Source organism: Babylonia areolata, chromosome 2, assembly GCF_041734735.1.
Source record: "Babylonia areolata isolate BAREFJ2019XMU chromosome 2, ASM4173473v1, whole genome shotgun sequence".
Lineage (NCBI taxonomy): Eukaryota > Metazoa > Mollusca > Gastropoda > Neogastropoda > Buccinidae > Babylonia > Babylonia areolata.
In genome coordinates this window covers 10,293,499-10,310,791 of record NC_134877.1, presented here as the reverse complement: position 1 = coordinate 10,310,791, position 17,293 = coordinate 10,293,499, and the positions used below count along the sequence as shown (strand labels likewise).

The 17,293-nt window shown below is 42.7% G+C and overlaps 1 protein-coding gene across 19 annotated transcripts in view; it reads right to left on the bottom strand.

Moving 5' to 3' along the window:
- LOC143297381 (RNA-binding motif, single-stranded-interacting protein 2-like) overlaps nucleotides 1-17,293 on the bottom strand; it is a 251,484-nt gene that overhangs the window by 30,794 nt on the left and 203,397 nt on the right. For 14 of the 19 annotated variants that reach the window (XR_013057274.1, XM_076609700.1, XM_076609707.1 and 11 more), the window contains 2 exons: nucleotides 5,610-5,829; nucleotides 1,007-1,098 (listed from right to left, as the gene is read on the bottom strand). Coding sequence is in view for 18 of the 19 variants with exons in the window: in XM_076609700.1 (XP_076465815.1) it covers nucleotides 1,007-1,098; nucleotides 5,610-5,829 (312 nt within the window). In the remaining variant the exon portion in view is untranslated. The remainder of the gene's footprint in view (nucleotides 1-1,006; nucleotides 1,099-5,609; nucleotides 5,830-17,293) is intronic. The other 5 variants (XM_076609725.1, XM_076609756.1, XM_076609805.1 and 2 more) reach the window with 1 other exon arrangement.

Here is a 17,293-nt window from a genome sequence, read left to right as displayed (position 1 = left end):
TTGAAAATGTATGAACAGATAATGTTTTTTAATGCAATAATGTATTTTGCTCTATGTGTGTGTGTGTGTGTGTGTGTGTGTGTCTGTATTGTCTGCCTCCTCCCATTTCCTTCCCATCTGATCCTTTTCCCTCATCCTCCACTTACTATCTCCTTGTCTTTTTCCATCCTCTCTCACTAACTGTTAGAAGCGTATGATTATATTTTTAGTCCTGTTTTGCTTTGTAACTACTTTTTACTTCCCCTTTTCTATCTTACTGAGGTATTTTTGGTTGTGTTTTGCTGTGTGGTTTGCATTTTAGCAAGGTGATAACTTTTTTTTTCTTTTTTTTTTAATAGATAAATATATATTTTGATCTAAATTTTCTTTTGAAATCATCACTTGTTTTTAGTTGTGGCTGTTTTTCTTTATTTCTTACTTCCTTTCTTTTATTGTTGTCTCTTTCCTCTTCCTTCTTCTCCCCCTTCATTTTCTTCAGGTTCATCTTCTTTCAACTTCATTTGTTTTGTTTTTGATAATTTATGTAAATATATATATATATATCATCATTTTGTTGCTATGACTGCATAGTGAAAAGAAGCTTGTAGTTTATCCTTTCACCATAAATAAAACATTTTACTCTCTCTCTCCCCGTCTGCATCAACACAACAGTACCCTCCACCACTCCTTTCATCATTTCTCATGAAGAGCTTTTGTCTGGGTCCAACAAGGAACCTGTCCTTTACTTCTTTCTGTTCCCCCCACCCCAACACAAGACTCACATCCTCTGCTCCCCCCACCCCAACACAAGACTCACGTCCTCTGCTCCCCCCAACCCAACACAAGACTCACATCCTCTGCTCCCCCCACCCCAACACAAGACTCACGTCCTCTGCTCCCCCCAACCCAACACAAGACTCACATCCTCTGCTCCCCCCACCCCAACACAAGACTCACGTCCTCTGCTCCCCCCAACCCAACACAAGACTCACGTCCTCTGCTCCCCCCAACCCAACACAAGACTCACATCCTCTCTCCCGACCTGGAACATCTTTTGTTGTTGGCTCTTCTTCTTGTTCCCAGAGTCAGCAAATTTCACCAGCAGGGGCTCCGAACATCCTGCACAAACAGTGACAAATCAAATACAGCTTTTGTTTTTTCAACTTTCTCTTTTCTGATGGTGATGACTGATGGTCGTCAAAGAGAGAGGGGCGGGGCGTGGGGAGGGGGAAGATGAGAGAGAGGGGGAGAAAGAGAGAGAAAGTGTGTGTGTGTATGTGTGTGTGTGTGTGTGTGTGTGTGTGTGTGTGTGTGTGTGTGTGTGTGTGTGTGTGTGTGTGTGTGTGTGTGTGTGTGTGTGTGTGTGTGTGTGTGCAGAAGGGAAATGAAGAGAGAGAGAGCAAGAGAAAGCAAGAGAGAGAGAGAGAGATGAAAATTCAAGTCAAAAAGACACATTTAATGTGTTCAGTTTAAGAGACCTGTGTTTGTACTATAAAATTGTGTCACAAACACACACACACACACACACACACACACACACACACACGTTATTCCTGAGCGACACATAAACTGACATGGAATGTTGGCAGAAAAGAGGGAGTGAAGGAGTAAGGGAGAAAGAGTGAAAGACAGTGAGTGAGAGAAAGAACAAACAGATACACCCTCCCCCTCCCTTTGAAGAGCAAACTGAAAGGGGTTTGGGGGGAAGGGACAGGCCAAATGCCAATCCACACCTTTGCCTTTGCCTTGAATGGGCTTTAAAATGCAAATCAGGAAAACAGAACACCTTTGAACATTGCAGTAAACTTTCACTGAACATTGCAGTAAACTTTCATTCACAACTCAGACTACCCTGCCAGTCCAGTCTGCCATACTGCACAGTTTTTTTTAAACATCTCATGTCAATGAACTGGCTCCCTGCAACCTGCATACCTCCCCCACACCACCCCCTTTGCTACACACACACACACACACAAAGCACACACACAAGATCATTTTACAAAACTCTCTGGCAACAACTCAACACATACAACACAAAAGCTTTTTACTTGAAAGACTATGTGAGTATGTGTTCTGCCTTCAGGAACAGTATGAGGTTTCTGCTACTTTTAGTACTGAATAGATAGATGTCTCTGTAGATATATTACACCTCTGATACTGAATAGACAGATGTCTCTGTAGATATATTACACCTCTGATACTGAATAGACAGATGTCTCTGTAGATATATTACACCTCTGATACTGAATAGATAGATGTCTCTGTAGATATATTACACCTCTGACTTTGATCTAGTGTTGTTAGAAAAAAAAGAAGTTAATGTCGAAAAATTAATAAAATGCAGGAGGGTGGGGGAAACTAGCATTTCAAAGGTTTATCACATCTTTAAACTGCTTCAGTTGAAAGGACAAGGATCTGTGCATACATGGAGGACACACACACACACACACACACACACACACACACACACACACACACAAAACAAAAAAAAAAACCACCACCACCAACAACAACAACAACAAAAAAACCCACAATGTGCAGAGTATCATAATAGTTAATATGTGTGTGTGTGTGTCTCTCTACCCCTTGTGTGTGAGAGAGAGGGAGACAGAGAACACACACACACACACACACACACACACACATTCTCTCTCTCTCTCTCTCTCTCTCTCTCTCCCTCCCTCCCTCCCCCAACCCTCCCCCTCCTCCCTTTCAATTTTTGTGCAGCATCTTTGTCAGTTCTGTTCTTTGCACAAGGTGAAGCCTTTGTTTATTGACTGATAGGCCTGTCAGTGCAAAGGAGCACAGAAAAAGCCACATGATGATTTGTCAGGATTGCACAATGTGCTTCACTGTCCAACTTGAGAGGGGGGTGGAGGTGGGGGTGCATCAATTTCCAACACAGAATTCAGATTTCAAACACAAAGTCTGTTATTTTATCTGATGCACACTAAGAAATCAAGTTTGAAAATATATCAGTGGGGCAGAGAGGGAGAGGCAGAGACAGAGTGACACTGACTGACAGATCTGAATATCTAAAATGAAGTCTGTGTCAGCACTTCTGCAAGGAGAATGGGTCCATGCATATTTCATGTTCGTCATCTTCGGAGGTGCATGCTCACATATCAATGGATTTCTTATGCTTTCAACTAAAGATTGACAGATGCATATGGAATGACATCAAGACATGCCATTCAATGATTAATTAATAACTATTTATATAAACAGCAATAAGTATAACATGACAGAACCACAAAATACACTGCCCAAACATAAACAAATTCTATTCACTTTCATGTCATTTCAGCATTTTGACCACAAGACCATAAAAAAATGACACCCTCTCATCTTCTATGTCCTCTTCACCTTCAACCTGAACTTCACCCAAGACCCTTGACCTAAATATTATGTGCATGAACTTGTGACCCAGGTATAAAATTTGTATGAAAGCCACACTGGGAGACAGCGACCTCTTACTCTGAGGCAGACTTTCCTTTCCCAAACTATCAGTTTATGATCTCTGAATCTTGCACTACAGGATGAAGGGGGTAATGTCTTTGTCAGAAACGTGAGTTGCAGTACAAGGCAGGTTGAGGACAAGAAACAGTAACCCCAGGTTTGCAGGTATGGAACAACACAGACTTTGAGTCACAGGTGTGTCATAAACACAAAACAGGTCCCCATAATCACAGGCATCCAGCCGGGTAGGGAGGGGCGTGTTTGAGGGAGTGCTGAGAACAGTGATAAGGTGACAGCACAGCAGTAAGGCGGCTGTTGACACACAAAACTGGCGTGTGGTAGTGAGGTGTGGTAGTGTCTGAACCACTGGGAGGTAGGGGACGGGTAGGTCGGGTAGGTCGTGTTCAGGATCTTGTTGTAATCCTAGTCACCACACCCATAGACAACATTTACCACTTATAACCCCCCCTTCCATCTTACTGCCCTCACATCTTGGGCTCTCTTCCCTTCTTTTCCCTTCCCTCTTCCTCTCTGCCATTTCAGTTTTAAAGTTACCCCCGCCCTTCCCCCCTTCCAATCAGTACAATAGGAAAGTGGGTTTTAGTGGGGGAAAAATCTATATGAAAAACTGAATCTTCTTTCTCATTCTCTTTGAAAAACAACAGCCCTACCTGTCATGACACGTACCAGAACTCGGATAGGTTACCTCTGCACCTCTACATGGGAGCAGAAGAAATCAACAGTAATGCAAACAGATAAATTACATATCTCAGTTGTCCATCCAGATCTGCACAGGCATTCTGTGTAATTCCAGTGACAGATGGAGCAGACAGATTATTAATAAAGTAATGCAATGGCATTAAAAACACTGACAATAACTCAGTCCTTACCCCTTGTTGAGGGTAAAAAGAGAGGGATTCCAAATGAGTCGATAAAAAACAAAAAACAAAAAAACATCAACAACAAATGGGTTAATGTAGTCAGTCACGCATAGCATACATGTCTCTATGCTCTCATGCAAAATGAAAACAGGATAAATGACAACAAGAGACAAGAGACAACATGCCTGGAGCAACTCCCTCACATGTAGAAAACCATGTGAATAAATCATGCCTCTGAACTCACGCCGACTCCGTAACATGACAATGACACGCAACACCCAGGCCTATTAATTATGTCACTGAATAAACATAAATCAATAGGAAAAGCAGAACAGCCTTTTTTCTTTTCTTTCTAAAATTGTATAAGTGTATTTCATCATAAATATGCTTATAAACTTCTGAGTTATGTTAATCTGTAGATCAAATCTATGGCTCTAGCTCTCCATAAGACTGGAGTATATTTGAAGTGTACACACTGAAAGAAGTAATCATGTGTTTGAGACAGGTATGATTTTATCCAGCTCTTGAGCACATCCTTTGATAACTAAACAAATGTTTGAGACAGATGTCTAAACTCCAGTGAAAAACAAAACAACTATTCATTTCAAATGATTATTAATGTGGGATGGTGTTCTGTTCTTCTGGGTAAATGGACTGCAAACTTCTACCACATTCTGTCATATTCATCAATGAACTCTTATGAAAATGACAACTTTTGCCACACATCATGCTGTGCATGCTGAGTGTGTTTGTGTTTCCATAACCCACTGGATGCTGATAGATTACGGAACATCTATTGTGCATATGTGATCTCCCTGTATGTGTTTCATAAAAGGGATTGTGTCCCTGGAAGGTCTGTTGCACATAAGTCAACCTTAGAGATCACAAAACTGATCACCCATAGCCCATCAAACACTGATATTGGGACGGAACACATGACCTTCAAACTGAAGGTAAAATGCTTTGACCACTCAGCTATTCATTTGGTGCATTGTTTTCTTTTATTTCTTTTTACAGATTTCTTAATGTCCCTTTGAAAATTTCTTACTGAGAGAGAATGTGAGTGAGAAGTCTAGTAATATAATTAAGGTTCAGTGTTAATCAATAATCAATGCATATGAATTAATGAAATATTCTGCAAAAATAATAAGACATAGCTATCAATACTTTCACACTTTGATTAATTTCTTGTAAGCCTGAAACATGAGGTGGTGAAGCATTAGTGTTTATCTTATCTGCAATCATTCAGACAGACATGAGACAACTAAACATTTGGATGCAGTGACTTACCACTCAACATCTTGTTGTTGAATGTGTTGATGATAGTTTCACATTTGTCTCTCGACTCCATCCGTGCAAAACCAACACAGCGACTCATACCATCTGGTTTCCGTAAAATTCTGGTTGAAATGACTGTGCCAAAGTCCTTGAACATATTCTCTAGGTGTTTCTCTGTGAAGTGCAGGGGCAGATTAGCAATGTACAGGTTGGTGGGGTCTTGTTCCTGTTGCTGCAACACATCCATTTACACAAACAATGTCAATCATCAGTTTCCAAATACATCTGACACTCAACCACATGATATATACATCCATAGCTTACATTTAACCCCTTAAGTGCCAGGGGGGAAACCCCAAAACAAAACAGTAGAAAGTGGTGTTTCAAGTTATAAATCCATGTTCAGAACAATCACTGAGAAGATGGTCTGGAGATATACCACTCTAGATCAAATACATGCATATTTTCAGCCTTCCAGAATTAATACCTTTCATTTGATGATGTCATCAGTGATGTCACTATGCACTAGTGGACTGATGGGTCAGGGCTTTTGCCACAAATATTTACTAAACAAACAGCATGCTGTTCTGCATTAAAAGATACAATTTCAGTTTTGTCTGGTCAAACAATAAAATCAAATCACAGTGACAGTTAAATCAATGCACAAAAAAAATCATAATTTATAAAATGTGACAAAATATTTGTAAGTGGGGAAACCTAAATTAACATGCTAGTAATTCAAGACTTACATTTTTAACCCATGGCTAAAGCAAAAGACATTTATGTTTACAGTGTTCACTGCCATCAGCTTTGCATGGAGTTCTGTGTAGCTGGTGACTGGCCAGCATGCTGCTTTTAAATTGCAGTAAAGGATATCAAGACAGCTGTAGTTTACACGTTTTAAATTGCAGTAAAGGACATCAAGACTGCTGTAGTTTACATGTTTAAAATTGCAGTAAAGGACATCAAGACTGCTGTAGTTTACATGTTTTAAATCGCAGTAAAGGACATCAAGACTGCTGTAGTTTACATGTTTTAAATTGCAGTAAAGGATATCAAGACTGCTGTAGTTTACATGTTTTAAATTGCAGTAAAGGATATCAAGACTGCTGTAGCTTACATGTTTTAAATGGCAGTACAGGATATCAAGACTGCTGTAGCTTACATGTTTTAAATTGCAGTAAAGGATATCAAGACTGCTGTAGTTTACATGTTTAAAATTGCAGTAAAAGATATCAAAACTGCTGTAGCTTACATGTTTTAAATTGCAGTAAAGGATATCAAGACTGCTGTAGTTTACATGTTTTAAATTGCAGTAAAGGACATCAAGACTGCTGTAGTTTACATGTTTTAAATTGCAGTAAAGGATATCAAGACTGCTGTAGCTTACATGTTTTAAATTGCAGTAAAGGATATCAAGACTGCTGTAGTTTACATGTTTTAAATTGCAGTAATGGACATCAAGGCAGCTGTAGTTTACATGTTTTAAATTGCAGTAAAGGACATCAAGACTGCTGTAGTTTACATGTTTTAAATTGCAGTAAAGGACATCAAGACTGCTGTAGCTTACATGTTTTAAATTGCAGTAAAGGACATCAAGACTGCTGTAGCTTACATGTTTTAAATGGCAGTAAAGGACATCAAGGCAGCTGTAGTTTACATGTTTTAAATTGCAGTAAAGGACATCAAGACTGCTGTAGTTTACATGTTTTAAATTGCAGTAAAGGACATCAAGACTGCTGTAGCTTACATGTTTTAAATGGCAGTAAAGGACATCAAGGCAGCCGTAGTTTACATGTTTTAAATTGCAGTAAAGGACATCAAGACTGCTGTAGTTTACATGTTTTAAATTGCAGTAAAGGACATCAAGACTGCTGTAGTTTACATGTTTTAAATTGCAGTAAAGGACATCAAGGCAGCTGTAGTTTACATGTTTTAAATTGCAGTAAAGGACATCAAGACTGCTGTAGCTTACATGTTTTAAATGGCAGTAAAGGACATCAAGACTGCTGTAGTTTACATGTTTTAAATTGCAGTAAAGGACATCAAGACTGCTGAAGTTTATGTGGCCAGATATCAGCCTCAAGCCTACCTTCCATATTACTAAACATCCCATTAAAAAAAAAAAAGTAGAATACTTCACTTGGCTTTTTTTGTGTGTGAAGAGAGCAAAGGGAGGGGGGGGGGGGGGGAGAGATGACAGGATATACAAGATAGGACCAACAGTCTGCAGAAGTGAACCCTCACCCTTCCATTTCCTTCCACTTCAAGGCATATGGCAAAGGGATCTTCTTCAACTTTATGCCAAACCTCCAGGCAGCGGAAGTTTGAAAATAGCTTCAGCAAACTGATAACCCCAATTGATAAGGTGCAGGGTATCCAGGAAACGGACCCCTCATCACCCACACTCCTGGCCTCACCTAGCTTTGACAAACAGTAGATATAAAATTCTGTACTGACTGGAAACACTGGAAGGAAAGATGTTGATCTGCTTATCTAATATAAATATATTTGTTCCAATGTACCTTTTATCTACCTGTGTGTTAGTTGAATCGGTAGCGTAAGTAGCACTGACTTGAAGTTGTGTACCTTGTGAATGGAGAGAGTTACCACGCTTTACTATTTGTTGATATAAATATAGTCAGACATATAGATAGATAGATAGATAGATAGATAGACAGACAGACAAACAAACAGATAGATAGATAGATAGATATAGGCAATGTCTCAGAAACACTGATTCATGGCTTAATGAAGTTTAACTTCTCAAAATTAGAAACTCTAATTAAATGCACATACAGACAGATGTATATTACAGTGCACTTTTATTTCATTCAATTAACTTAAATAAGCTGGTAATTAAATGCTCTTTTCTTTTTTCTGAAAGCTTCAATCAGTTTAATTTATTCAGTTAATCAGGACTTATGGGCAGGTTTATATATTATTATTCAGTCTTCTCAAAACTCGGGTTGCTGTAACTGAACCTGTGACACCAAAATGTGGGTTCGGGATATTGTATTCATGTGTACCCTATACCTTTCCCAAGATTATGGATAAGTTTCCACCCTGAGACCGAAGTCCCTGGGGTGTAAAAAGGGGTCGGCAGCAAAGGCGATAGGATCTCATCCACACTGCCACACAAAAGACTCCAAATCCCGGTCATGTTGGGCTCCAAACCACTGGGAGTATTCACAAAGAAACCGCCATCTTTTCCTATCAGTTCACCTCGTGAGCAATGACAATCTAACGACCGATCGGTACCGAGCATTGCCAATTTGATTCCTGTGTGTAAGATATTGCCGATTAAAAAACCCGCCCCCACCCTTCTCAGCAATGGTGCTGATATCAATGGGGAGTGAAAGAATAGCTGGCGCCTGTCTAAGCTTGTTTCTGGTCACATTGCACCTTACACACCTCCTCCTCCAACCTCATCTCTCTCTCTCTCTCTCTCTCTCACACACACACACATTCGTATACGTAGTGGCATTAACACATTGTGTGTGTGTGTGTGTGTGTGTGTGTGTGTGTGTGTGTGTTGTCAGAAGAGCGGCAATCTGGTAGAGATCAGACTGAATCAATTATCTGGCTATCAAATATTTGTCTATCGAATATCTGGCTATCAAACTATCAAACCGGTCATTCAGCTGGAAGCATCTTTCACAAAGACCATGCCAGAAGTTGACTGAGCAAAATCATGTTCGTGAGTTGTACAATCCCAGTGCCTGCTCAAATAAACCCCTAACGATTTTTTGGACAAACGTTTTCAATTCCCATTTCCGTCAGCACAGTGGCTGGCGGATTTAAAGTTGAATCCTGAATCATCCGTGTGTTCGGCACTAGACTTTCGGCTCAAAATTAACCTGGCATGATTCAGCGAGGGATTTGCTAATATTGATAGCCCCAAAACACGAGACAGCAATAGTCATCGTAATTCACATGTATGTATACTTTCCCTCGCCTCTCCGACTCGGGCACACAAAACACATGGCGACCACCAAAATACCAACAACCATCTGGTTAGAGAGAGAGAGAGAGAGAGAGAGGGGGGGGGGGGGGGAGCAAAAGCCAGTCCACCGCCAATCGTCAAGTGTTTGCTGTAAAAATAATTATTATTAAAAACCGGTGGCAAGTCGGTATGCGACTGGACATGGTCGACAACACAACAGGACCCTGCCTTTGCTGTATCGACTTGGCGTTTTGCTAACTTCTGTGTGCGTATACACACGAGGGGGGTTCAGACACAAGCAGATATGCACATAAAATTATGCTGACCTGGGAGATCGGAAAAATCTCCACTCTTTAACCACCAAGCACCGTTACCGACATTCGAACCTCAGACCCTCAGATTGAAAGTCAAACGCTCATTAACCACTCGGCTACTGTGACTCCACAATGTTGTCGCCGTCTTCCTGATGTAACCAGTTCTTACCTATCATCTTTTTAACACAAACATCCCATCAGTAACCAGTTCTTACCTATCATCTTTTAACACAAACATACCATCAGTAAGAAATAAAGGTGCTGACACACCGCGCAGTGTATTCTGCGAACCCAGTCAGCGAGAGCTCCTTTGGGAGGGAACGGTCAAGAACAGAATCCACATGGCAAACTATACACCCTCATCTCCCTGCACAGGCCGTTCATTCATTCAATCATCGCATGTTTGTGTAACACACACTGCAGGCCTTCGGGGACAAAACCCACAACCGATTTAAGGTTAACAAAACATTGTTCACTAAGCTTTTGATAAATAGCGCCGGTCTGTTGTCGATCGGTGTCAATGGGAGTTGGTGCTTTCCAAAAAACCGTTAGTCCCGTTTCCATCTTTGCTGGAAATAATAACGCGTGTTCTCTTAAATTAATGACAATACATTTATTTGGTTGTAAACGGACAGTGTCATGTCTGTGAATTCTGGGGAACTGCCAGTTATCACACGCGAGCATAATTATGTCTGCGTTTCAATGTGTGTGTGTGTGTGTGTGTGTGTGTGTGTGTGTGTGTGTGTGTGTGTGTGTGTGTGTGTGTGTGTGTGTGTGTGTGTGTGTGTGTGTGTGTTTTAAAAACCCCTTCTACCCCCTCTACATGATAATAAATTTGGAAAAGCGTGTCAAAGAATCCATGTATCAAAACGGCCGACCCATACATCGAACGATCGGCAGGACAAATCTACAGAGACTTCATCTTCCTTCGTTTGTTGAAGAAGACCCGGCTGGATGGACAGAGTGAGCTGAGGAGGGGTGGGTGGATGGGGGCTGTAGGGGTGAGGGCAGAGGTGGCGGATAAAACAAGGCACGGGATGGAGGCGAGCTGACAGGAAAGTGATGAGAATTGCAAATGAGGTCCACAGGTGGTGATCTGTCACACACACACACATACACATACACAGCTGCTGCAGTGAAGCAGCAGCCACTGACATCCGACAACTAGTTGGTGATGGTGGTGGGAGACAGTGTGGCAAAAGGCGTCATCGATCATTTGATTCGTTCGTGTATGGATTCTTTTGTCAGTTTTGGTGCTACACACACACACACACACACACACACACAAAACAAAAAAACCTTAAGACACCGTGTTAGATACAACGACAGCAACCTCTTGCTCATTCACACGGGAAGTAGCCAAACTGTACCCTTGAGAGAGAGAGAGAGAGAGAGAGAGAGAGAGAGTCGGGGGTTGGGCTATTCTTACAAAAACCCGCTGCAGAACTCGCCCACGAACAACGCTTAGTACGAAGTGAGAAAGGTTAATAGGAGAGGGTTGAACAAACTGCGTCCCTAAATGTCTACCCACATGACACAACAGACTAATGGTCAGAAGAAGGGTTTGGAAAGAATGGAGCGGGACTGGACACTTCTAATGCCGCAGTAATGAAAATGGAACTATGCACAGTGTTGGTATTATTAAACGAACAAATTGAGAGCTGTACCAGGTCTGCTTTCAATCATGAGAGAGCTTGCGCTCCATTCTTGTTCAACCCTGTCCGAGCCACTGCCTCACCAGATGGCTATAACCCCCTCCAATTTTCAACCGCCACCTCCACCGTTTGTGACCATTTCCCCTTCAGCAGCCAGTGGGCCTAACAGGTGGACCCTTTACTGCCTAAATAGCTTTAAGTTTAGGCTCTGGCAGTATAAAAATGTTAATAAATCATCATCACAGGTGGACCCTCGTCATCAAACTTCCTCTTTCCATCCCTCGCTAATTGCCTCCAGCGACAGTAACTCGCGCCCAAGGATGAGACCGCTCATCACGTGACATGCACCAATATCACAACACCATCTTGCTTCACGGTCTTGGCCACATGCAAACCACTTCCCTTATCAGGAAGTGGCCATCAGAACGGACAGCTAGGTGGACGAGCTGTGTTTCAGTATTGGCTGTACATTATTTATTCAGGTAAAAATCAATATTAAATTGGACTGGCACGTGGATGCTTGGAGCTTTGTCAAGAAGTGTGGACGTTTACTGTTTTTTCTAGTGTGCTGATTGTCAGCTTTCTGTCCGACAGTGGATTTTCCACGCAGTCACGTGGAGTCGTCACATAAACACTGTTGTCTTATCATACCGCTCCTTAATCCACCAAAACAGTCGCTCGTCAACCTTCCAGCCCCACCACTTACAAAAGTTTACGAAGGACTGGGTCTAACAAAGTCAGACGGTGAAGCGAAAAATAACTATTTTAAGCAACTGAAAGGGCGGCTGCCGTGCAGTCCATGTTATGATACAAGCCGAATCAAAAGAACACTTCTGTACGGGACATTGGGGATGAGAGGTGGGCATAGTGTGGGGGGGAGGAGGGGGGGATCGGGATAAAGTCAAACATATTTGGAAAAACAGAGAAAATATCAAATGTGTTAATGCCTACCTTATCTTTCCTACTGCTCCCGTTAGCAATATCATTGAATAATATTTGTTGTTGTCAAACGTGTTACAACTTCTACTTATCAAGAGCACCGAGCACGCACACACACACACATACACACACACAGTCGTCAGGCTTCAGTTGCCGCATACAAGCCGGCCTCTTTTCTCGAGGGCGTGTCAAGGTGGTGTCTGATAAAATTACACAGGTGTAGTTACAGTTGAGAAAATTCGATGTATACCTAAGGCCTGCCTCGCGCTGTGAATGAATTTGGATTTCAAGCAGTGCGGGTGGGGAATAAAAAGAAAAAAAAGGTCTTGTCAGTAATGGGATCAGCAAGCCAGCACAATTCCGTGCATTGAGAAAAAAATATCAAGGCTGTTCTTAGGTCTCGATTGTGGAATGTTAGTGTTTGGGGGAGGGGGGACGAGGTGGGGGGGACGGAGGTGGAAAGCGGACGCGCGCATAAAGAGACAACAGAAGTAAAGGTGGAGACGGAGAGAGAACTGGGGTATGGAAGGGGGCGGGGAGGGGTATGGTGGTTGCGTGAATACTTGTCCAGTGTACTGACTGCAGACTGACGGCGAGCGACACACGTGGGTGTGGAGGGAGAGGGCACAGGATTTTTGGAGACTGGTCATTAGAGACTACCGTCCCAACTGATGAGGCCCTTCCTTTCCAAATCATATAATTATGTTAGTTCCTGGGTTGGGTTGCACGAATAATCTCATCACTGGTTAGTTTGATTAGCGTTTAGAACGTTCCAGAACCTACGCTAATTCCATAGACTTCGGGAAATAGCAACACTAAGCAAACTTACCCTGCTGATACCGATAATGCAACCCAGCCTTGGTGTTTTCAAATCAATCCACCTATCAGCTGTCCAAACTGCTCATCGTTTTTCGATACAACATTCTGTGATCCGTTTTTGTGTTATATCTCTCATTGAGTGTGTAAGTGAGAGCGACAGACAGACAGACAGAGACAGAGAGAGAGAAACAGACAGACAGACAGACTGAGAGATAGCAAGGGAACGGCAGACACGCGTTCACGCTGCCGGGACTGGATCGATTGCAGGGAGGGGCGGGGCACTGTGGTTGGAGGTGGAGGGGGGGCGGGGCCAGGGGGGGCGCATTGTGGCTGATTGATGACGCTAGTGAATTAAAAAAGAAAAAAGAAGAAATACTGAATCCAAGTAGCAGACATGGTGGGAGTGCTATGAAAAAAAAAACATGCAATAACCTACTCTTCCAGGTTATAAATAACAACTTCTAAACGCAGCGTCGTCAAATCCACAAAGCCTCTTAACCGTATACGAAAATATCAATATTTGCATGGCATTTCAAATAATAATAATAACAATAATAATAATAATAATAACTGGTGACAAAAAAGAACGAAGTGAAGGATTAAAACACAAGTGTGGTTGACAGAGACCTGGAAAGGGAGGGAAATTATAGATCTGTGCACAAGCTATGGGCACTCCAGCACAAGACTGGCCCTTGCCTACAGGGGACACGCACACCTCCATGTTTTAGCCATGAGGTGGGACGGGACTGCGTGCGTGCATGGAGCGAGTGTCGGGTCACAAAGCAGAGGCGGCTGTCAGGGACAGACCCACTCTGGCTGACACACTCCATTTACATAACATCCATCACCTGTGTCATCCTACACCACATTCGCCTGCTGCTTCTCTCATCCGCGCCACACACACACACACACACACACACACACACACGAGCGCGCGCGCACGCACGCACGAGCGAGAGAGGGAGAGTGGGAAAGTTCCAAGGGGAGTGAGGAAGGAGGGTGATTGGGGATGGGAGCAGAGAAAAGAAAGGTGGGGGGCGGGGGTTGAGGGAAGAAACAAAAATATAACTTTTTCATGAGGGTATAATGCAATAAACATTTAAGTGAATTTTGTTTTTCCACCCAGATCTCCGGGCAAAAAAAATTATAAGAAAGAAAATACCATCATAAATTCACATTCCATAATACATGGATAAGTAAAGGAACAATATCATTACTTCCCTGACAAACAGGCAGAGAGAGACACAGATTCGGACTCAAATGACAGGTGAGAACATAGGGACAATGGTATAAATGCAATGCTAAATGAGAGAGAGAGAGAGAGAGAGAGAGAGAGAGATTCCACACCCAACTGCTCGTCGACAGTACTTCACATTCATGCTAAATATTTCATTCACCCCGCATGGACGAGTTTGGTCCCTTTCTTCCATACATATGTGTCGTGCTCACTCGTGCGTGTTCCAAATCAATGAGTCCATTCTGAACGTCGTGTGACCAACGCACTGACTATGAAAAGAGCACAGAAACCCAATGACGACTCTGGAAAGCAGCCCTTCAGACTCCAGTACATTTTTCTTCTTTTCTTTCCAGTTTTCCTTTTGCAGATCGTACACACATATAGGCCTACATGTAAACCTTCACGAGAATTTTAATTAAAAAAAATCCGGAGGCGAAATCATATCAAAGAGACTGAAATTGTTGGAAATCAATTTTCTCAATGCGGTCTACCGACCTCAACGGAGAGAAGTTTTACTTCGAGTTTATCACAATGACTGGCTGATATAATCAACCTTCGACTTGACTGACGTCATATTATATGAATCTTTATCTTCAGTATTCTTTCCAGGCCATGAGAGATGGACAACTGAATTAACTTTACATCTCTTGTTGTGCTCGCGTGCCCCAAGATAGCACAATTTTACCAAGCAAAAGTCAGATAACAGGATATTGTTCTGACACGGGCAAGACACAAAATGCTACACACCGTGGTGGTGGTAGCGTGAATTATACAAAACATATCGAGGCTATCCCAGTGCGCATCTCCGTGTTCCGGTTCTCATTTTCGCCCATCGTCCCGCTCCGGTGTCGGCAGTCACACTGCCCTGTTCTACACTGGTGTCGCCGCCATGCAGTGGAAGTGCCTTCAGTGATGAGTCTTGTCCACCGACTTGATTATGTCTTCCAGGATCACAGTTCATAATGTAATTAAAATCATTCAAAGCAAATATGTGAGAACTCTACACATCAGGTAAAACTGCATGTGTATTTACTGTTAACTGCAATTTACGCCCATGACTCATACACGTTTAACAAGATCATATTCATGTAACTTGTCAAAATTTCCTGCTTGACGTAACCACTAACTTTAACCCCTGTGTACAAATCCTCCCTCCCACCGCCTCCATCCATCCCATCTCTCTCAACAACCATAGCCTCCATTATCCATTCCAACGACCAACAGAAAAAGAGAGAGAGAGAGAGACTACACGCATCTTGTCTGCCTAACAGGAAAATGAGCGGTTTCAAGCGTCCCAGACGACAGGTTGTCTGGTTTCACCCTAATGACAGGGCCGGCTAAACAGCACAAGCACACTGTGGCGAACGCCTATTCAGCCACGTCAGTTAACGCAGTACCAGATCCTATCTGAGATTCGAGCCACCTTTCCCTTCAACGGCGGTGACTGTCCCAAAGACAAAACGATATGAACATTGCACTGATGTGTTACCACTATACCCCGACCCTCGCTCAGTCGTACCACCTGAAAAGACAACTCTAAAACCGCGATCAAGTCTAGCGTGGGAGGGTCTAGTACACGTACGGGTTGGTGGGGTTGAATCACGGTGTGTAGGCATATGCGACTCGAACCTGGGGCCTCTCGGTTTCAAGGCAAGCATTCTAACCACTAAACCACTACTCTGTGAACATGCTGCTCAGATCGCCTTTTCTTTCCAGCCAATTATCCTACATATCGTATCAGATCTCCCTTCTGTTCCGCTGCGGGCTTCAGTCTGCTACCGGTTCAGCCAGAGGAATGGTTGGATGTCGTGAGAACAGTGGCTCTCTAGAGGGCTAAGTTTTCCTTCTGGGCCCTCGTCAGGACACGCAAGCTGCCGTTTCCAGAACCCAATCTGGAGAGGATGAGACTTTGGCTTTGGTTATCAGTGTGTGCAATTGTGGATGTCACTGGATGAACAGGTGGGGTTTTTTTGTTGTTGTTTTTTTTCCTTTTTAACCACACCTCTTACCCAAGCTGAATTTTCAGTCTTGGTCGGGGATATATATTCTCATCTAAATTTTACAGTTGGTCCATTGACATTTTTATGCGGTTTTCACAAGCACAACAATAGTCACACTGTCACAAAAGAGTCACGAACTTGGAACACTTTCTAAGTCAAACAACAAGCGAGTGGATAAGTTGAAATCTACAGACCTCCCTCCGTCCGGAGAACGGAAAGACGCACTACTCTTGATGGCACGGAATGAAGCAAGGGACATAGGGCATCCCAGCCATGTAACCCGAGACATCGACGACAGACAACTGTACAGCCGACATGGAAGAAGTGAAATCAAGGTGCTCAATGACACGAAAGCTAATTGACGCCATGACGAGCCCTCACCTTGCGTGCCCGACCTCCCCAGACTCCAGGGATAACGATGTCAGGGGACGTTGACGAACGTGGGAGTGACCGTGGGAACGAGAAGGGGTGGTGTGGCCAGTGGGGGAAGGGGTGGGTGGTGGTGGGCCATTATAATCTGGAAAATGCTCTCTCTCTCTCTCTCTCTTAGTCTAGATGATAATGGTATTATTCAACTCTACTCTGGCTTCCAGTTGTTGTTACACATCACTGCATTTGCTACAAAACATTCAGACATATATATCGAATTATTATTCATCAAAGTTTCTTTTGTTCGGTGTCATTCAGCTGAACTCTTTACTGGCTTCCAACAGTTTCTGATAATATTGCAGACCTTTAATGGCACATAACCGTTGCTAATCTTACTTTGAAACTATTAACGCATTT